The sequence below is a fragment of the Strongylocentrotus purpuratus genome, unplaced genomic scaffold (genome assembly GCF_000002235.5).
Source record: "Strongylocentrotus purpuratus isolate Spur 01 unplaced genomic scaffold, Spur_5.0 spur5_scaffold_6, whole genome shotgun sequence".
In the NCBI taxonomy this organism is placed as follows: domain Eukaryota; kingdom Metazoa; phylum Echinodermata; class Echinoidea; order Camarodonta; family Strongylocentrotidae; genus Strongylocentrotus; species Strongylocentrotus purpuratus.
Genome location: NW_022145612.1, coordinates 1,242,258 through 1,264,852, shown reverse-complemented (window position 1 = coordinate 1,264,852; position 22,595 = coordinate 1,242,258). Strand labels below are relative to the sequence as shown.

General features: G+C 34.8%; 1 protein-coding gene across 1 annotated transcript; it reads right to left on the bottom strand.

The window, feature by feature from the left end:
- Nucleotides 1-2,857: 2,857 nt before the first annotated feature.
- On the bottom strand, nt 2,858-22,105 carry LOC754446 (plexin-A2). Its single transcript, XM_030972634.1, has 23 exons — nt 22,096-22,105; nt 21,486-21,583; nt 19,757-19,890; nt 19,255-19,431; nt 18,240-18,339; nt 17,198-17,434; nt 16,155-16,343; nt 15,103-15,331; nt 13,912-14,051; nt 13,468-13,589; nt 12,985-13,050; nt 11,779-11,856; nt 11,008-11,074; nt 10,018-10,164; nt 9,308-9,461; nt 7,540-7,631; nt 6,929-7,025; nt 6,567-6,649; nt 5,864-5,971; nt 5,308-5,459; nt 4,689-4,827; nt 4,082-4,219; nt 2,858-3,702 (listed from the first exon to the last, which is right to left on the bottom strand). Exons 1-23 carry the CDS (start codon nt 22,103-22,105, stop codon nt 3,616-3,618), a joined length of 2,844 nt encoding a protein of 947 aa, XP_030828494.1. The 3' UTR covers nt 2,858-3,615.
- Nucleotides 22,106-22,595: the final 490 nt, after the last annotated feature.

The following is a 22,595-nucleotide window of genomic DNA, read 5'->3' as shown; positions in this document are numbered from 1 at the left end:
TATTTCTGCACCAACAGTACATTGGAGTAAATTATACAATCATTATGTTGTAAACAAGAAATACCACATATATATATATATATACCATGATCACAATACACTAAATGTACTTTAAAGATTACCGATCGCCTGAAGAAAAAAAATCTTTGTGTAGTAGAATGTATAAATCATACTCAAAAATCTTAAGTGGCATTATATATGTACATTTCTACAGTTCAGGAGTATGAAGGAAAAGAAAGGATAACAAAAACCCTACACAAAGGGCGTACACAGATCCTCAGTCAGACTTTGGTTCCGTTTGCGCTCTCTTCTTTGCGAATGTGTACGCGTGCGTTAATTGACTCAAGCTCAAATTCAAGTTCATCTATTTTTGCACATAATTTTTTTATTTTTCATTACATAATATACTCCTTTTTCTTTTCACTCTTTCTCAGTAAACTACTAAACTACAAGCATTTGGTTTCTAAATAGAATAGCCAAGATAATAATAAAGCCTATACAAGTCATGTACAAAATAACGTTTCATCATTCATTCTATACAATCATATAGGTGAAGGGGCTTACAGTGAAGCGAAGCTTGTTGTGGGCAGATCCGAAGTAGATGGGAGGAAGAACGGGGAAATAAAGAAGGAAAGGGGAACAGAAGCTAAGGGAAGGGAGGACTGGCAAGGGGAAAATTGAGAACATTACAAAATAAAACGGACATTATCACAAGAACGGGAACTCATGGATATTAGACAAGAAAAGGATGGATACAATAGTTGTAAGGGATTTATATTACTTTTTTCTCTCTCCACAAAAGACAGATATACTAACATATTCAAATATTATGTATGCCCATAAAAAGGTTGTTCTTGAAACCCCCCAAAATTGTCCGAGGCTTGCCCGACAAAGCAACAAGTAAAATACAGGTATCGTGGTCAATTGGATACGTCACCGGACTGGAATCAAGAGGTCCGCGGTTCGAGCCCCGCCGCGGCACTAATGTCCTTTGACAAGACATTAATCTACATTTGCCAAACTCAACCCAGGTGAGGTAAATGGGTGCCTGGTATAATTATTTCTTGAAATGCACTTTGCGCTGATAACGGCTGCCGGAGCTAAAGCTAACTGGGTATTAATTTCCAAAGCTCTTTGGAAGTGCATAGAGATGTTATTTCATAACGTATTATGCACTATACAAGAACTGAATATTATGCATACTGGCTTTCAAGTATTGTAATTCATTGATTAATAATAGGTTAATGGAATAACTCGTTACTAGGTCACCAGGAAAGAAACATCAATAATTTTGAATATGTTAGTAAACCGGTAGATTCGCTGGTAGCAGCCCCAGAACCCCGACTAAATCATCATTTACAACGATCAATTCGCCCTCCTGCAGCACCCGAATATCTTCGGACAAGTAAGCATATCAACAAACAATAACAAACATACTAAAGTTACATAATCAATATAATAGTTTACCCACCATACCAATATATATTATTCACTTCACGGCTACTTAAAATTTCATGTTTACGAATAAATTTCAGCGTTGCATGCACACATTTCATTTTACCACTTGCCGAATAAAAACAAATTATCACATGTACATTTTACAAATTGTAAGGATCAATCAAGATAGAAGCTTTTACAATCCCCATTATTATAAGGAAAATAAATATCATATTTTCTTTAAAGGAAAATTAAGCCCTAAAACATTAGCTGATAATCTTATTAAAAATTGTCGCCCAATTTAAACAAATCTTGAAATTAATGTTTTGATCTTGGAAGGAAAACTTACAGAATATCTCAAATGTTGCAGATTTATTGCTAGACATCTTGTTTAAAATAGTGATATGAGAGTAATACGTCTACCTAAACGAGGTACCCATTGACCTGTATTTTACCTTCAATATCGGACACACACTTGTTAAATGCAGCCATAACAATGGTTTCCTAAAAATAGACCATTGAATTTTTCATAATTGTGACAAGATATTTGGTTCAGCCATTTGAGCAGTTTCTTTTGTTAATCAACGTATGGCATGCATTATTTGTATTTGGCCAGAAAATGCTCAGCCATTATTCAAAACACGAACATAAAACTGCTCACAGAAATCACCTGTTTGAGAAGCTGGAGTAACAAGAAGGTTGTTCTTTGCATCAATGGCTTTGGTTGCACAATAGCCAGTTAAAATACAACAAATTTTCTATTTTATGCAGGTCCATGAAAATGTACTACTCTGACATCACTATTCAAAGGGATTGGGTATCTTTGCCTCAGAATCTAAACACTGAAATCCTGGATTTAGATCATGCTGCAATTATAATTATAAACCTTTAGGTCAGTCAGGAATCCCATGACTTTCACAAGCCGATCGCCTGTCTGATCATCAAGATATTTATGATTGGAAATCGAAATTTAATATTTCATTTTCCTAACGGTTCTTATAACACGACAGTCTTTTGGAGAAAATGAGTATGGTAAAACCGGTCACTCAAAGATTTTTACTTTTTTAAGGCACTTCATGATCATTTTGAAGCGCAATTTTGTAGGGCTTCAATATTACACCATATCACAGTCACTGATAACACGTAGGGCCATGCATCTCAGATTTAACATTGTTAATCGATGCCTTTAAATCAAGATGGCACCCCCCCCCCACCCCATGGGAATATTGTTATAAAGAAAACCGTTAACTTTGGAGATATAGGATACCTTGTTAAAGCCCAAGTCACATTAGGCGTGCAACTGGTTGCCGACTTCTGACAACCAACATTAGGGACTTTTATATTTGCACGACGAGAAGTCAATGTGACGTCCTTCTAAGGCATTGCCTTAAAAGGACGTCACATTGCTTTAAAAGGATGTCACATGTAGCAGTCCACGTTCTCGTCGTGCAAATCTAAAAGTCCCTATTAGCTTCTTTCATGGACAACCAATTTGCAGGAATGTCTAGTGGGCGATCAGTTGCATACGAATTGTGTGATCGTCGAAGATTTTTGTTTTTAATTTTCCTTTCATTGAATCAAGTATGTAATTATCAAGCATATCTACCTCTAGTATATATATTTCTTAACAGTAAAGCATCATATTGAACCTTTCGTACCTCCTGTCAACATTTATCCAGGGCGATTGGCCATATTGCTCGTCGCAATTTTTTTCGACCCAAGTGTACATGAAGGTAATAATTGTCCGTTCTGAAAAAGATCTTGGTTTAAAACAAGATCAGAAATCCAGTTTTAAAAATCAACATTTACATAAATCACTGCATCAAAAATATCATAACGATTTATTTCAAGCTAATGATCATAATTTTTAAAATCATTAAAAAGCAAAGCTTCTTCGAATCTACCAAGATCCTCTTATTTTCTCTTTCATCAACTTTTCTTGATCCGGCATTTATCTGAACCCACAAATAAAGCAAAGTGCATGTATATATATTGCATGTCTATATTGGCTATAAGTCCAGCTTCGGTTTACTGCTTAATTTTGTAGAAACTGACAGTCCATAAAGCCAACGGCCCATGCGACCGAACTATCGGCTGCCTGGGCCTTCTGTCCACTTCTCCGAGGGTTCACTAGACCAGCGGTCTCATGGGCTGTCGGTCTACTGGGATTTCCTGGATCTACTTGAAAAGGTTTTCCACATCGGTCTTGGTAAGGTTGTAAAGGTGCATCATGTTCGAAAGATGACTGAACTGGCCCTTAAATTCCTGTACATAAACGAGAGCAGACAAAATTGAAATGAACAATCAATTCAGAATTCCATACATTCAATTCTTAAAGTTCGATTTGTGTCTAGTGTAATGGGAATCCCTTTAAGTTCAAAACATTGAGTTCAGGAAAAAAGGATCAAACTGATTGTCCATTTTCATATTCAGAACAAACTACGTTAATTGTAGTATCATGCAGATTATGATGGGCCATTCAGGCATGGTAGGCAACATGACATTTATCAATTTATTTTATCCACAAATTAAAATCTCTTGACATTACTACATAGTCAAATCAAGAAATTATTGAGAGAAAGAACATGATGTCATACATGACACATGTCACGGGTTCGCCTTGATATACAATTGTTTTACATACCTTTGAGATGTTTGAGCAGGCTCTATTCAGTTTTATTGGACGAAGCTTTGGCTGATTTGCTATCTCATTACAGTAATCCGACACCATCTTTCTCTGCAAGGGATGTTCGTTGTAGTAAGGTAGATGATCTGACTCGCCCTGTATTGAGCAAAAAAGACGGAGGTTATAATATGTGTACAATATTCATCTTGTATTGTTATCGTCATCTAAAATCTCCTAACATCGAAAGTAATAATCGAATTAGTGGCCATATGATTGATCCAACGATATTGTACACATATTTAGACTTTTCAAAACAACTGAAATATTAATTGTAATCGTTTTTAGTAAATCGATACATGTATGTATGATTTTTTCGTTTTTGTTTTAAACAAGTACTTTAACTTAAAAACTGTCCCCTCTACACTTCAATTTAATTACTAAATTGTGTGACGTAATCGGTATTAAAGATCACGACATAGGCTTTTACTTTTCCTGTCTCATTTGACTTTCTTAATTCCTTTGTTGAAATCAAAAGGTGACCTTGGAACGAAAAAGAAGAAACTACTGGGGATGAATCTTGTGTTGTTACGCTATATCGTGCCATAGTTAAAGAAAACATTGTCACCTGTCTCAGGGAAATGGACCTGGTCGCATGCTTGAGAGCATCAGCAAGAATGTCTACACATCTATCAGCTGTTTCTGATCTTGGCATCTCAAACAACGATGGCAGGTTGGTGAGCACTGAACGCCAGAAATTTGACAAGCTACGAAAGGAAGAGTTAACATAGGATACGTGTAGTTTTAAAAAAGAGCTTAAACTAGGTGCAGATATGCTTCTCTTTCAGGTTTTCTTTTCACATTCAACACCCTCGAAGTGCACATTTGCCCCTCTCAAGGTTCAATGTTTCGCCTATCTCATTCAGGGTGCAATTGTGCACCTTTTGAGGCTCAGAAAATTGCTATGCATCCTTTCGTTGGCTTGCTGGAAACATATGTTTGGTGTTGTGTTCTAAACCTTTATCTCTTAGAAATGACACAAAGGCAATACACAGAGGAACTGTCATTATAACACGATTGATATATTAGACACAATCAGTGGGTATAATAAGTACAAAATCACGAGCTTTAATAGTATTTTAGTTGTCATGCTACAGTGAATATCATAAAGTAGATTTTGTTAAACAACGAAATTGAGCGACACATATGTCAAACTTATACCTTAAAATTATATTAACCCTACTCACCAATTTTTCTTCCAATCTTTCGCGTAGGCTTCTCCATACTTCACAGCAAGTCCGTCAAACGTATCAAAGAGAAGTTTGATTGGTAGAGGTACCTTTGCTGGCATCTTGAACATTACTTCGAAGATACCATCCACATACGGGCTGATCGACGCCTTAATCGTGAAAGAGATAGAGCTTAATCAGCGTATATTAAACCATGTGGATAAAATAAATTATATCTGAAACTGGCGATCAAGTGCATTGGTTAATACAATTCTTAAACCCGGATGAGATCTGCAAGCCGGTTAAAGTAAAACAAGGAAAGAGGAACTTTTGTTTCTTGTTAGTCTGTGCATTGAACACAAACAATCAAACGAAAAGTTAACATTCGAACAAATTACCAAAGTGTGAAAATACAAAAGGCTTTCCAACGTTATAAAGATGGTTAAGACGATCAACTGCATTGTCTTTGCTAGTGGTTAGTTCATTATTTCCCTTATTATACTTACGAGTAAGAATGTAATACTGTAATTAGGTATAATGTCGACGATATTTCTTTATTGACATCACGACTCACTTTCATTGTCAGCATGTGAGGAAATGCTAGATTACGATCAAGGTCTGCTCTCTTCTGTTGGATGTGGTCGGGCATAGTACTTTCCTTCATCTTAGATTGTTCAAGGTCCTGCAAAAACATAAGCGTTTATGTATTTTGTATAAATCCTTCTCGTTCTCAATATTCTTTATAGACCTACTTATCAGAAGACCTATCAATACAATCACTCAATCGCAAAGACTTTTAATAAATCAAACTGAGGCAATTTCTAAAGCCTTGTGAATCAACTGCGAACATTAAAATGGGACTTTTCGTAATCCGTAGATAGCCCATATGGGATTTACAAATAGGACAGTGATAATGTCCTTGAAATTATTTTCAAAAGTTGTTGTTCTTGTTTATTCATATTTCAAAATTATTTATTAAAATCAAAGTTGCAGAATATCAGACAATGTTACATGTAAGGATGATGCCACTACCATTACCAAATTTCAAAGTCTTTTCCACTCCATATTATGAGTATATGTCGATCCTGTTTAACGTCTGTTTTTTAAATTTCAAGACATATAGTAAAATAATGACAATTACCTTTCACGGATATGTAAAAATATTAAGCAATTCCTGTTCATTAATCAGAGTAGAGATTGATCTTAATACAAGCACAAATCCAGCATAAATCCTTATCAAGGGTTGTATTAACATCGATGAACTGAAAGTATCATACCTTCAGATGAATGATCTTTGAACCTTGTTGCGGTAGGTGCGAATCGAGAACATCTTCATCAGTCACGTACATTAAGGATACATCTAAAATATGGATGAAAAAATAATAAATATTGCTCTACTTTCTTTCTCTTTCCATATATTTATGTATTAGCCGGCTCAATCCATTTATTTCTGTTTCATCTTAATAATCATCAAAACTAAATAAGATGAATTAAAAAGGAATTGAAGATAGTCAAATGTTAAAGAAAAAGAAATGGATTATTAGGGGTCACAACTATTTTAATTTTGAACTTGATTTTTTAAATTAGATTACAAATATTTGAGATAATGCATCTTTCAAATAAACCAACGATTTCTTACACTTGTCTGAAGCAACTTCCTTCAGATCTAGAGCTTGATACCCATCACCTTCTCCATGCTGCTTCGGTATCAGTGCCACACGATATTCATCTTGAATCTTAAAGCATGAAAGTCACAAAACGGAATAATAGAATAGATTGTGCTTTAACTGCATTTTCAAGAATTATGTACGGTATATGCATCCATGTGCACGTGTTCTGGTATATCAGGTACCAGAATGATTGCTTACGTCTAACATAGAAACGATTTCTTTGAATAGATGTCTGAGCATGTTGCGCGCCGTGGTACTCTTTCTTTTTATGTTTACACCTCCACGTGTTTCCTATATCGTCAGAACGCAAAAATTCGAGTATCTAAGTATTCTAGATATATCTGAATTTGTACCCAAAGACACAATGTTAATAAATATTAATGATAATACAAAATAATAAAAACGTTACTTATAAAGCGTTTAACACCGAAGTCGCTAAGCGCTTTAACAAACAAAATAGACTGATAAACAATTATTTACTAAAAAAAAAAAAAAAAAAAGTGCAAATAAACCCTACAAATGATATGGAATACACGTCAAAGTGAACAGAGTTTAATCTTCGAAAGCAATTTTGACTTACCCCGTAGCTATTCATTGTATTGGCAATTGTTTTTCCCTGAGCCTCAGACGTCTCCCGAAGCAGAATGGACTGTTTATGAGTTTGAACCAACACTGTGAATTGATGGGAAGATTCAAGAAAAACTCAGAATATATATATAAATATAAATATAACTCAATATATAATCATTGATATATATGTATATTCGTATACATTTCATGAAGGTAATATGTTGGTAATTATAATTCAATGGAAGTATATACCATTCAATGGAAAATATATTATTCATGCTTTCATAAGGATTTGATTTACCCAATTGTAGTATATGACTTTTAAAACCGTGATTGAATATTATACAAATAATGAAAGGTTATGAGTTCAATGGTGCGAATATTTTCATGAGTTGAAAGATTAACATTCTATTCAACGAGGCGTCAGCCGAGTTGAATAGAATTAACGTTAATCTTTCAACTCATGAAAATATTCGCACTATTGAATGAATGAAAAGCATTCCTTATTTGTTTTATACAACATCGAAAAAGATCTAATAGAACGTTAATCAACAAATTATGCTTTACTCCTTATATAAAAGATGATTTAAAGTTGGAGTCAAGCCTTCTCGATTACATTCAGATTGCCTTCGCGTCAGATACAAGCAGGGATACGAGCACGGCAGAGAGGTACGCAGTCTGCATATAACCAAAAATGCACGGCGAATATAACCAAAAATGCACGCCCGTGCAATAGAACATCTATTGAATATCATGTGACCAACAATCCTCCAATCAAATGACAAGGATCCACTTAGGTGTTGTATAAACTGTGTTATACCCCCTTCACATACACGGATTTTCCTTACGAGTCCTTACGGATCGCCAACTCGTAGTCATTAGCATCCGCAAAAAACTCTCTGGTATCCGTAAATAACTCGTCACAACTCGCAACAACTCGAAGACACTCGTAAGGATCCGTGAAAGGAGAGGCAAAATTTTTGACGGGTCAAATAACTCGGAGATAGATCGTAGCAATCCGTAATCATCGTTAACAGCTCACAATTAACATCACGTAACCATCCGTAAACTGCTCGCAAGAATCCGTAAATGACTTTACGTCATTATTTTACGGTTAGTTTAAGATTTGTTTACGGATTGTTAACGGATTATTACGAAAGCTTACGTGTTGTTTACGATATCATTCAGGGTCTTGTTACGATGGCTTTACGGATTGTTCCCCGATATTACGAGCATTTAACGTGTAGTTACGAGTGTGTTACGAATAGATACGTACACTCTACGTATTCTTGCGTACTGTTTACGTATTCTTACGTATTGTTTACGATTTGGGGAAAAGTATAAAAGCTGCAAAATCCGAAGGACTCGTAAATACTCGTAACTAACTCGTAACTATTGGTAAAAACACGTAAACAGGTAGTAAATTGCCCGTAAGATGATCGTAATTATCCGTGACAACTCGTAATAACTCGTAGAATTTTGCCGTAAATACATCGTAATAACTCGTAATAATCCGTAATAAATCGTAAGTAGCTCGTAATAATTCGTAACAACTCTTAAATAGGTCGTAAAAGTGGCCAAATCGTAAGGATCCGTGAAAGATCCGTGAATTTACGCAATCCGTAAGGACTCGTAAGGAAAATCCGTGTATGTGAAGGGGGTATTAGTATTAACTCATATGAGGAGAACATCATGCGTTTGAAGGTAACACAAAACATATGTGGCCCTCTTTCTTTCCATCTGATGTAAGCTTGAGATGATATCCATTATATTCTCACCCAGGTCTACTGCATCCACGTCTCTGGGTTTCAAACAGTAGCCCCTTCTCCACGCACAATCTAGAACTTTCTTTTTGACCTGTTTGACGCTGTCAACATCCAGGACATTCACATGAAGATAAACCTGACCGTCTTCATCTACAACATCTAGACCCTTTATTAAACAAAATGGTTATTCAATGGATGAAAAAAATGATACAAAGAATAAAATTGCAAGTACTGTCGAAAACTCAACCTAAGACAATTTTAATATCAATGCCCATCCCCTATTGAAATATGCGAACTTTACAATGATATATTACGTAATCCAAACATTGTTTCAATGTGCTACACAGAAACACATCGAAATTGCCCTTGTGTTGGTTTCTCGAAGCTCTTAGAGATTGTGTTAAAGATATGTTAAGTGTACTGACAAAATATTATTTATTTAGCCTCATCCTGATAATTAACTTTTTACATAAAGAATACATACATGTACCTGTATGTTAAATTATATTCTTTTATTTACACGCAAGGGGTTTACGTTCAAGGAAGTTTTCAAATGTGAACACAAATATAACAAGACACTGAAATAGAAATCACACACACTTGAGTTTGCTTTGCCTAAACCGTTCAGCATAGTGGTAATACGATTTGACATAATCAAAGCTTTTTTAATTAGAATGCAAATATAAAATTTCAAGGCAAAGCCGGCTATTACTTGTACTTACGAGAGAATGAAATTCGACCGTCTGGTCAAATAGTTTGTTGAACTCTAGCGTATAGTATGCTTCTCCTGACCCTTCGTCTATAGGACCCTTCTCGGCCTGGGTCTTTATTGCTTGATACAACATGTACAGTGGGTAGAAGGCGTACACCTGTAGTGTAACAAACAAATTATATATTGAGACTGCGAATGATGCGCAATTCAGCCTCTGACTGCAATGCATCGCCAAAATAAAATCATTAAAGAATTTAACTGAAATTGAACGCGTGTATATTACGTAATTAAAAAATGATTTATATGGGATACACACAAAAAAAAGATCGAAATTGTCAATGGGTTGATTTCTTGAAAGTTTTCGCGATGGTGTTAAAGATATTTACTTCTTACTTTTTACCCATGTCACAATAATTGACTCTTTACAGAGAGAGGGGGGAGGGGGGCTGAGAATACCATTTTCCCTCTTCCAAACGAACTTGGCTGATTCCATTTAGAAATTTTTCTTTAAGTTGGGGCACAATAGTTTGGATAAAAAAAATAACTCCTAGAAATAGTACGGATTAGTTTATTTTCATAGTTATCTCCTGTCCCAGGCATTCCATGTTCTTCCTATTGTACACTTAATTTCGATCAAATTCCTGGCACAATGTGCGAAATACATGATGTAGTTTTACCTTACAGTTAGGTGTACAACAGGTTTAATATTCAACATTCTAACAATGTCATGTTTGTAATTTCAGAAAAAGAAACTTTTTAATTTTGCTTAGAAAATATGAATATATTATGAAGAACCTAGAACTTTGTTCAGTTAATGGGATTAAGATAGTGAAGTCGTACGGAGAAGGTATTAAAGCATACGTGTACAAGATTAGGATGGAGCTAGAGTAAAAATGAATTTACAACACAAATAAAAATACCCCCCCCCCTATATTATAAAAAAAACAATCCGAACAATCGTAGTAAGATCTTCATCTCATGTAAAGATTATGAACATTACCTTCAAGTAAGAGAACATGAACAAGGTAAACCAGCTGCTGACCAGTTTCTCTGCGATTGTTTCCGTGCTGAACACATGAAATAAAATTATACGAATATCATATACAAGTTTATCAAAGATGTTCTTTTTCGGAAATTACATATGTGTAATATGAGTTTCAGTGGCAACGTTACTGACAGATATGAACCATTACAATATATCATTACATATATTTGATTAGCGTACTATATGCAGTAACAATTGTTAACAAAGCTCTTGAGCCACGATAACCCCACATTCTTAATTCAGTCGAAAAGGGTTGGCCTATTATTCGTGTTTAATTTATAAAGAACCTGCGATTTGGCTTCCTGCCCTCATAACAAGCCTAGTACGCTAATATCCTTTTCAACATTGTGAGAAGCCCGGCCCCCCACTCCGAAAACGGACGGACCCCATGCGTGTTGCCAAAATGTCCTTTTCGTAACAAAAGAAAAAGGTCGACCCGTATTGACTTTACACACCGGACTTTTGCTGAAAAGGGGGGGGGGGGGTGCTGAAAAAGGCTCGTATACAAAAGAAAAAGGTCGAGCCGTATTGACTTTACACACCGGACTTTTGCTGAAAAGGGGTCGGGGTCGGTTGGAAAACGCATATGCGTACCCTTAATAACACTGAGTGGGGGGGGGGGGCGGGGTGAGAAGTCAGGAATGTACTTTATAAGACGCATTAAGAACCACAAAGAACAAGTGCTAACTCTAAAAAGGGATAATAGAGATGAATTTAAAACGTTACTTGGTAAATAGTGTGTCCATCTCTCTACTAGATTCGGATGCCATTCTGACTTCATCTTCAACAAGTGACATTACGACGCTGAAAAGGAAATGAAATAAAAGAAGTGCCAAAAGGTCATACTTTAATCTCCAATATTAAAGGATTCTGGTGTGTAAAAAAAAGAATAGAATGATGAGTTTATAATTTCCTTACGAAACCTTACTTGTAAAAATCAAACTCAACTGATTTGTTTTCATTGTTTTATTGGACTTTTTGAAGGCAGAACTCTGATGAACAAATACCAATTAATATCTTGAATGTTTGTCCATGCGCTTTAATTTAGTACATCATATATATATATATATATATATATCTATATGTAAAATATATTATATTATTAGTAACATTACTAAAGTCAAATAAGGTTCATTTAAGCCCTCAAAAGTTTCTTGGGATAATCTGATTCTCCCGAGAGTAAATATAGTGTTTTTGGTTTCACTCTAATCATTTCGTCATTTGCACGATATTTATCTTTTACAGGGAGTATCGGTGTATACATTGATCTATTCTGTCGATTAATGGAAAGAAATTACCTCCTCTTGTCGAATGTTCTACATCATCATTATTATCATAATTACTTTATTCGGCATTTCAACATACATAATAAATTTCAACAATAAAGTACACCATAAAGAAAAAGGAATAATGGATGTTGACCGTACATGCCCAGTTTACCTGGGAAATAGAAAAAAAAATTAAATCTAATTACATCGACTGGTCACCTTTGTCCTGTCAGATCCCTGTTACGCTCTGCCCCATAACACTTTCCCCTCCCTGTCCTACGGCCAATGTGTCCTACCGCCAATCTGTTCCAAGAACCCACATGTCTTTCGTACCCGTCTGTCCTATATCCGTCAGTCTAATGCCCTACCGGTCCTTCGTCCCTTAAGTTATGTTACTTCTTCATAATCATTAGGTTTGCATTATACAATTTTTGATGTTTGTAAAGCATTAAAATGTTCGGTAAACCATGGATGAAATTATTGGGTTTATCGGCACTGAAATTGTGATGAAATGAAATCGTACTTAATTTGTTTTTACAGACAATATATGAAGAGTAAAAAGAATTATGGCACTTCATTTTTGAGCTGCAGTGAAAAAGGGGTATATATAGATATATAGATAGATATATATTACATACTTTGGCATGTATAACTAATGACTTACTCTGTGAAGTGGATTGATTTTCCCTCGCTGACAAATGTGATTGCTAAAAGAGAGGCGATGATTTCCCTAAGAGGTGGAAAATGAAAGCCATATTAAATTTGCCTCGCGGCATGAAAGTAATACAGATGCTCTACATCACACAATTTTGCAGCAAGATGAGTGTACAAACTGCATAATCATTTATAAGTGAATTCATAATCAGTTAATAATAGTCCTTTGGCAAGTAACAAAACTACATTTGCCGTACTGGTAGCAATGAATTTCTTGATTGCTATGAATGAGCACCGAACACGGTAGCCACACAGGGTCTGGGACTCTGGGTAATATGAGAGCGCCTTGAGCACATCGCGTGGTGACTATGTATGTATAGTAGCATCATTATCATAAATTGTACTTATTTCTGTTTAAGATTTTTACCACGAGATATCGATTCAAATAACGGTGTTTATAAAAAAAAAAGATGGTTAAAGCCATTTACAATACCTTTCACGACCACGTCCTTCCTTCTTCCTCTCTAGTTGTCTGATGAAGTCTATCAAAACTTCCTTCTTCTTTAGCATACGGTAGAAGGATATCACCGAGTGTTCCATAAAGTCTTCCATGTACTACAAGTAAACATTTCAGGACAGGCATAAGATCTTGATGGTGCACAAGTTAAAATCAAGAAGGATTTAAAAAAAAATACAAGTCAGTGATATGCTTTTCATTTGTCAACGTCCCATATCCCCCCCCCCCGAAAAAAAAAAATAATAATCGAAATGTAATAAGTCGTGAAGAACAAAACACATTCGTTTCCAACTTGTGCAGTTTTACTATCCAATCGTGTTCATACTCTATTGAAATTCGTAGTTTGATGGGACTTAATCAAAATAATTACTCCATTATCTGAAATGTTTTAATACCATATCATGACTTTATCTTTATTACCTCAGGGTCCGTTGTTTCTGGGTGCAGACCAAGCCCATTAAACAACATCATTGTCAAACAGTGGACGTGTCCTCTAAATGGTACCCCGTGCTTCTGTGTTCTGTCGTCAGCTTCGGATACATCTAAGCTCGTGTTACCAACTAACAGCAAACAGGTAAGATAATATACTGTAATAAATGAGCATTCCATATACTATATATTTAGTCAAGATAAATCACAGTGTTAACCATGAAAACAACTTTCGAGTAAATTCTAAAGAATAATAAAATGATTTAATAAACACCTCTAATTTGTTTTATATAGAGAGCAAAAAGCAGAAAGAGGCGCTTCTACACGCTTCTAAACGCAGGTTTCTTCGACAATGTTTCCTTATATTACTATCATTTTAAAATATGGAGGGGAATCCTATCAAATCCACTGCTAAATGTGTTTGATTATCTACAATGACTACTTTCTTCCAGCTTGTTTGACATTATCGCTCTTGTAATACAGCATTTCCATCATCGCCTGTAGTAAGGGTTCTTCTTCACGACCATTTAAATGTGTTTTATCTTTGACCCCCCCCTCCTCCCCTGGCAGCAGAAAAAAGTGTTTGTCTTTTGCTCAAGGGGGGGGGGGAGAGGGTGGATGTTGAGGCGGAAAAGGAGTTCCCCCCCCCCCCCGCTAATTCACCGGCTGGCTGATTCACCGCTAAATAGTTTCTCACGGATTGGCCCCCAAAACAAACACCCCCCCTTTAAAAAAATCCTGGATACGCCCTTGACTGCACATCCTGAATTATGTGATTGTAACAAGTGTGGTATCACTGCAAACGGATGTAACCAGGCTTATGAATAATTATGAATGTAATTGCAATAAATGTCCTTCATATTATATCTTAAAACACACAGATACAACAAAAAGTGAGTACATGTAGGAACATTGTTGCACGCAGCTTCTTCTATTTATCCTCATTCGTTAGTACTCACACACAAAAATACCGCCGCCATTTACCGCGACATAATTATGTGAACGAGCCTTAACACAATCACGTGAAAAAATTCCCAGGTACATTAAACATTAAAGCTAGTGCAAAGCAAAATGAATTCACGTACACACGCCCGCCCCACATTCTCGCACACCCACGCGCACACATACATACTTACATGCATTACATCTACAAAACATTGTTTTACTTTGTGTTAGACATACCTTCTCGTATTCTATTCATCATGTTGCTACGGACCATTTCTACTTCTTCCCTAGCTCGTTGTAAGTGACGCTGTTCATTCCTTGACCACCAAACCAGAATGATTATCAGAGTGATGATCACAATGAGTCCAATCACACTAGATATTACGATGGCTAATACTGGACTGTCACCTGTAGCTGACCATGCTGAAACAAAGCCTGGGTAAAATCGTAAGTTCCCATGCACAACCTAAAAAGACAACAGCGTCAATTTAATATTATGTTATTGTGTGGGTTAGGGTGTGAGTTAGGGTGTGGGTTTACAATGACATGCTCATATATCCTTCTCCATATCCCCTCCAATTACACAAACGCCAGATAAACGCACTTTAAAACTAAAACAGGTGATTTACCGGTTTTTACAGCACTGTTATTTGTTGATTAATACTAAATGAGCCTTTTCAGCAATATGTCGTACAAGGGTGGCGTAATGCTCATTTGCGAGGGAGATGGAAATTAAAATAATATATCTGTACACGTCGACAGTGCTTTCCTTACTGTAGCAGCATTTATAATCTCCAATAAATTCAGAAATGGTTAACAGCCAATAACTGAATTATTCATACTCCGAAAAGTGGACTGGTTGAATTAGGGCCATGGTTAATTACTTTTAGATGTAAACTCTAATTTGTCACATTCTCACTATCCCAGGATACATAAATCGGAACAAATGTATTTTTCGCATATTCATTTTAAAAATACAAAACTTTGAAAGAGTCTGAATAATTCAGTTATTAATTTTATATCAAAGAAAGCTACAATAGGGATTACATGTATGTTTAAGGTAATCGTTATAGGTGTATGACTCTGTAATAAAGAAGTGCCATGCAAAACAGGTCTTAACCCCTTGACTACTGAATTATCTAATTCCCATAGGCTTAATACAAGGACCACCCGGTTCCCGTAGGTAACGAGTTAACAACCAATACGAAATCAATACGAAATAATTGTTGAATTTTAAAGTATACGATGATGATAAATACTTTATATTATATTCATGTATATATACTTACTGTCACAGCTGGAAGATTTTTTGCATCTCCCTGACCTAGTGTTCCATTTAAGTATCCTGCTTGAGGCTGGTCATCCGGTAGCTGACAACGCAGGACATTAATTTCAAGATCATCAACAGTGCATTCTCCATCAGGCCCTAACAAAACTAGTACATCGTCTTCTGTGCTTGCCAAGGTTAAATCCATGCCCTAGAAAAACATAAAAGCAAAATTTACAATTTTAGCTTCAACCACTTTACTCATAGCATGTGTAGTTAAGCCTGTGAATACTAAACAAGATAATATAAAACAAGAGAAAACAAATCAAAGTCCTTTAATATTCCATTGAACCGAATAATGTTCAGCGTAAATTAATTTACCTATTTGAGATAACCAATAACAAAAACTATACAAAAAAATAATAATAATTCTAATAAGTTACTCAAAATATTTAAATACACTTTGCATTAGACACAATAATAATGATACATAATTATGAAATACATTTGATAAATATCCATATTACATTAATTTCACAGCTATTAAACATTACTTTACAAATAGAATTGTATTACATTACATTAAAATTATATATAAGATGTAGTCTTATATAAGGGCAGAAATAATGACGTAATACAGAGAATATGGAAATTAATATAGCAGTCCACAACTATAACATGACATCTTAATTTCCAAGTGTCTATTAAGCCAGCATTTACATTTAATGATAAAGCATATGACTATTTCTTCATATGTAAAAAAGTAAAGTAATTGAGTATGCTTTCATTTTTAGAAGGCAAATTTCTCCTGTGAATTTACAAAGAATCATGACAGACATTAATTCAGTATCAAGAATAGGCTAGAGGCAATATTTCAGTAATTCAAATTTCAATTAAAAAAAATAAATACAAAATTGATCATGTACGCGAACCAAAACGTATTTGCAAATACAAAGTAATGTTGACAACATTTTTCGAAATGATTAATCAATACAGGCTAAATGACTTATGTCATAAACAGAAATTTGGTGTTGCAGGTGTGTATGAAGAAACCCCTAAACTTACTGTAATCTCGAGTCGTTTATTTGCACTCTTATAAATTCTGCTGTTCCCACTGAAGCTTTCATACACAGGGTCTGGGAAATATTCAATTGTGCCGCCATCAATCACATATCCATCAAAGTCAAAGGATAAATCCGCTACCATTGCATCATCTGTTGCTCGTCTTCTTCTAGCAGGGATATCATCATCAGGAAAACTTGGTGTTGGACATGTGAGAATGGTTCCTGTTCCATTGCAGAGCTTTAGGACATAAATGTCAAAGCATAGATAAAGGATAAAGAACAAATGATATAAAAAGTATTAAAATTTCATTTCCATTTCATGTAACTGCACTATGATCACATGTTTGAATGTGCCAATCTATAAGATCCAATCATTTATGAACACAACCAAATGTGATTTCAAAGAGAAAATTTGGGAATAAACCTGTAGATTAACAATTACATGTGCAAATGAAGATTCTTTTTGCATGGCAGAACAACTCATTTATTTGTATATAAAACTGACAAGCAAATACAAAGTATGCTAAGCAGTACTGTGTCAAATAAATTGATCTAAAGGTTACTAAATACAATGTACAAGTGTATGCATGAGAAAGAGCATACAGGTAGTTATCCAATCTTTTACAGTCAATAGACATATCTATGGTTACCAATCTCCTAAACATATATGGGTATAGTTAAAAATTTATAATATCAACAACAACAACAAAAATGCTTAACCCAGCATTCTACAGGCTATTAAACAATTAAGGAGTATGAAAGAAATAAAGGATAACATAATACCCTACACAAGGATTAGTATGCCTTCTACAATGCACATGTACTATTAGAACATGTACAGGAAAATCAATTATCTTCTCATAAGTTGCATCTATGTTTAATGGGTGTACTTAAAATTGCCACATCTCTTTGTAGAAGTAATAAATGAAGCTCGTATTTTTAATTTACTATAACCTTACATACAGAGCAAAATACTTTTTGATAATCCGATACCTTTTACTGGTAATGGGACTTGAATGAAATATAGAGAATGCATATCATACCTCAGTGTTGCTAGCATCAGTTGTGAGAGATGTAACAACAATCCTGGGTTCTTGGATCAAATCAAATCTAACGCCAGTTAGTGTGATATCGAGACCTCCTCTGTTGAAATAAAAATGAATTCAAGGTAAGCTTCAAATAACACCTATATAATAAGAAAACAGTCGTATGTGAAAATTACAGACAGGGAATACTTTATAATATTAGATAGCTTAGAGATGTGATTGGTTCAGAGCGCGTCACGTGATATCGATTGCGAGGATCGTAATTGTTACGTAATAATTATCTGGATAACATTTGGTCAATTGTAAAAAGAAGAAAAAATTAACAAATCGTCAATCTATATATTCTTATAGTATGTAGTATCTATGAAAAATATTGATACACTTTATCATTTACATGTTAAGATGTTTGCTTGGGCCAAGGCATACACAATTAAAGAAACAGTTCAATAAAAGCTTCAGAGAAATAGAACAAAGAAAAAGAGGGTTAGATTTTTTTTTTCAAGGTTGAACTCACTCATTATATGAAAAATCTTGTAATAGTGAAGCAATAATGATGTATTTTGTCATACCATGGAGAACCCATCCAGTTGTTTTATACATAGTGCAAAGTAGTGAATATAATCCCTCTTCTCAATGCTTTTGGTGGTCATGTGAAATTATGTTAACCATGCTGCTTCTTGAATCAAAAAATATATTCTATTAATAAAATGAACAGGGATAGTTTTAATGATTTCTTAACAAAGGTAGAGTTCTCTATGCATAACATTACACATTACTACATTGCCAATTAGTAATTTTCAATACCACTTGTAATCTCTACTTTCAAAAATACCAGAACGTCCAATTTTTCAGAAACTAACAAGAATCTGTTTCTATCTGAGTCATAATTCTATGATAAAGTAATTCCCCCAGATAAAATGGTGATTTATCACCGTGATTCTTTATAAACAAGTAAATGAATGACAATTAAGGATGAAAACAAAAATAAAAAATTATATTCCAAGTTACTTACGACATGATAGATGTTGTCCTATCAATATATTCAATCCTTGGATTTGGCATGTAGGTAAAGTCGTACCCGCTGAATTGTCTTTCTTCTCCATCAAATGTCATGGCCAGGGTTACGGAAACCTGTTCGTTCTCCGTTATGCTGCTTGTGATGCAGGTTGCGATTTCGTCTTGAACAGAACTTCAAAATAGAAAATAATGCCCACTTATATATTGAATGTACTTCTATTCTAATCTTTGCTTGATATTTGGTTGAATTTATGGAGCCTTTCATGAATGGATATGATGGAGTTCACATATTTAATTACAAAATATTCAAAAATGGCATCAATGAAGAAATGTGTATACTGAAACATTTCTAAAAGCCCTTTAGCCATACAAATTCTTCTAAATATTCCATTGCGCTTAATTACTTTTAATAACAATTGAAGATAAAACAATAAATAATTATGGTGGACTTTACAACATCATTACATCATGCATTGAATGCAAAACACATTACTTACATCTCTATGCAATCTGCATCTCTGAATCTTGCAGTAATGTCCCTTCCAGTGTCCAAGTACATGCCACTGATAGTGATTTCTGTACCCCCTGCCACGGGTCCTTCTCTAGGATTAAACCCTGAGATCACAGGATCCTATCAGGGACCACAACATGTTATCATATTGTATATAATTGTATTTCAAGGAAATGAAATGAAATGTATGGTCGAAAAAAATCATTACATCTATCCGTTATATATTGAAAATGAATTTTGGATCAATTTGACTTCCCTCCCATGAAAGAATTCAAAATGTTTTTTAGAATATACATGAACATATGTACGCTGTCGCTCATATAGTTGGAATTTTTTTTTTACCCAAATTTATGGAATTATTTTGACTATGATTTATTCCTCATAGATCTAGATAATAGTATACATTCTCAGATTCTATCAAATAACAATTTGCCAGTGTTTGTTGTGCGTGACTGCTAAAGCATATGTATGCTACTATGCTTATCAACCAGGGGACCTACGCCCTTAAGTCATAAATGACAGTAATGAGGATTAATGCCCCACAAAAAGGCACTAATATAGCACATCGACACGGTTTTGATCCTGGGCCCTCACAGTTACGAGGCAATTGCTTTGCCACTGAACCATGCCTGTACGCAGCGGGGGTAGGGTAGGGGGCGTTTCCAACAAATAAAAAAAAAAACACAAAGAAAATGCAATAAACTAGCAATAATTCATTACATTTTGCCCCGGTCCCCAACATAACAAAATCCTATGTGCGGCCATGCATTATGGCTCAAGGCATGGGCACACATAATATTGTTTTCTGTTGGGGACCGGGGAAAAATTCTTGGATTATTGATAATTTATTGCATTTTCTTTGTTTTGGGGGAACTACCCCTACCCTAGCCCCCGCTGCGTACAGTCATGGTTCGGTGGTAAAGCAATGGCCTCTTAACTGTGAGGCCCCAGGATCAAAACCGTGTCGATGTGCTATAATTAGTGCCCTTTTGTGGGGCATTAATCCTCATTACTGTCATTTATGACTTAAGGACGTAGGTCCCCTAGTTGATAGGTATAGTAGCATAAAACCATACATGTTCAATCGACATTACTCTAATGTTATGTATACACGTATCAGTATTATTTTTTGCATTGTATAATTGTTCATATGTACTGTCATTATTGTGATGTGTTGTTAATATATTCAAATTCAATTCAATTCAACACATGCTTTAGCAGTCACGCAAAACAAACACTGGCAAGTTATTATTCAATAAAATCTAAGAATGTATACTATTATCTAGATCTATTGGGAATAAATCATTGTCAAAATAACTCCATAAATTGGGGTAAAAAAAAAATTCCAACTATATGAGCGACAGGGTACTAAAAGCATATCGGTGCAATTATAAGAAGTATTGCTGAAAAATCAGACTATGTAAACATCTTCATCGTTCGTATGCTATATTTCCATAATTGTTTCACTCAACAATCATATCCCAATACTTTGGCTACATGTACAATAATCAATATCAAAGTCTACATTCAGACTTTTAGTTGTATAGCATCATGACTTTATTTCAGATGTTGTTGTTTTGTTTAATAGTCATGTAAACTTGTTTATTCAATTCAATTCTGTTTGTACATAAACCACATTAAGAATAAATGAAATAATGCCTCTTCCACCACAGTTGTAGAGGGATGAAAACTAGACAAGTTTCTATCTTACTCACCCTATACTGAAATTCTTTAGTGCTCTGTCCTGTTTTATATCGTCCCCCTGACGCCACCGTGATTTCAATGCCTCCTGATATTACTTCAGTAGACGTTGCTGCCACACAACTTACACTGCAAAACAAAAACAAACAAGACAAATGCGACTGCGTTTCTTACATGCCTCCGCCCTAATTTCAGTTTAAATGCATGGAATTATTTGTACGATCATAATGAAAACAAAAAGCCTATCTTTTTTATTTCTTTATATATCACAATAGCAAAGCTAAAACCTGTTATTTCAGAAATTGACCTTTGTGACGTTTGACATTTGAACCAAAAATCTAATCAGATTATCTTCCTATGTTGATACATACTATCCTCAAGTTTGAGCCTCATAATTTTGTTTAGTGGTTCTTGAGATATCGCGATAACGAGGCAAATATCTAAAATTTACTAAATTGACCTCCATGGCCTTTGACCTAGTCACTCCAAAACCTAATCAGATTGTCTTCCTATGGTGATATCATATCCCAAATGGTTTTTGAAAAAAAGGGTAATAACAAATGACATGTGAATACACAGTTACAGTGTAATTTTATTGGAAAATACTACCCTGTGTAAACTTACCATTGACCATGTGACCCTAAAATATCTTTTTACCTCACAATGTCATTATATAATTTTGCCATTCACAAGGCTTAATATTAAACAAATAATGCATGCACATGAGTTCATTATACGATATGTCCGCATTCGAGTTGAGGCTGTGTGGATAAAATAACAACTCGAATGCATTCAAGTGTAACCCATGCCCTACTATTCTTTCAAAGTATATGCAATAAACAAATATCACACTTTTCAATAAGTTTTTTGGGAAGTTCAAAGAAATCAACCTCAGAAGAAGACCTTCAAAAGTGCGTCAAAACATAAATAAATATATGCAGATTACTTTGTTTCTAACAGGTTTGTAACACTATTCCTTGCAGCTGTATAACTGATGAAGTGCATTTTAATTATTCCATATTCTATAAACAATTAATTACTCCTTTAACATAATTTTATTTGGAAAACGAGATCATTATAAACATGTATGTACCATTGTACAAAATTAAAAACTACTCTGTGAA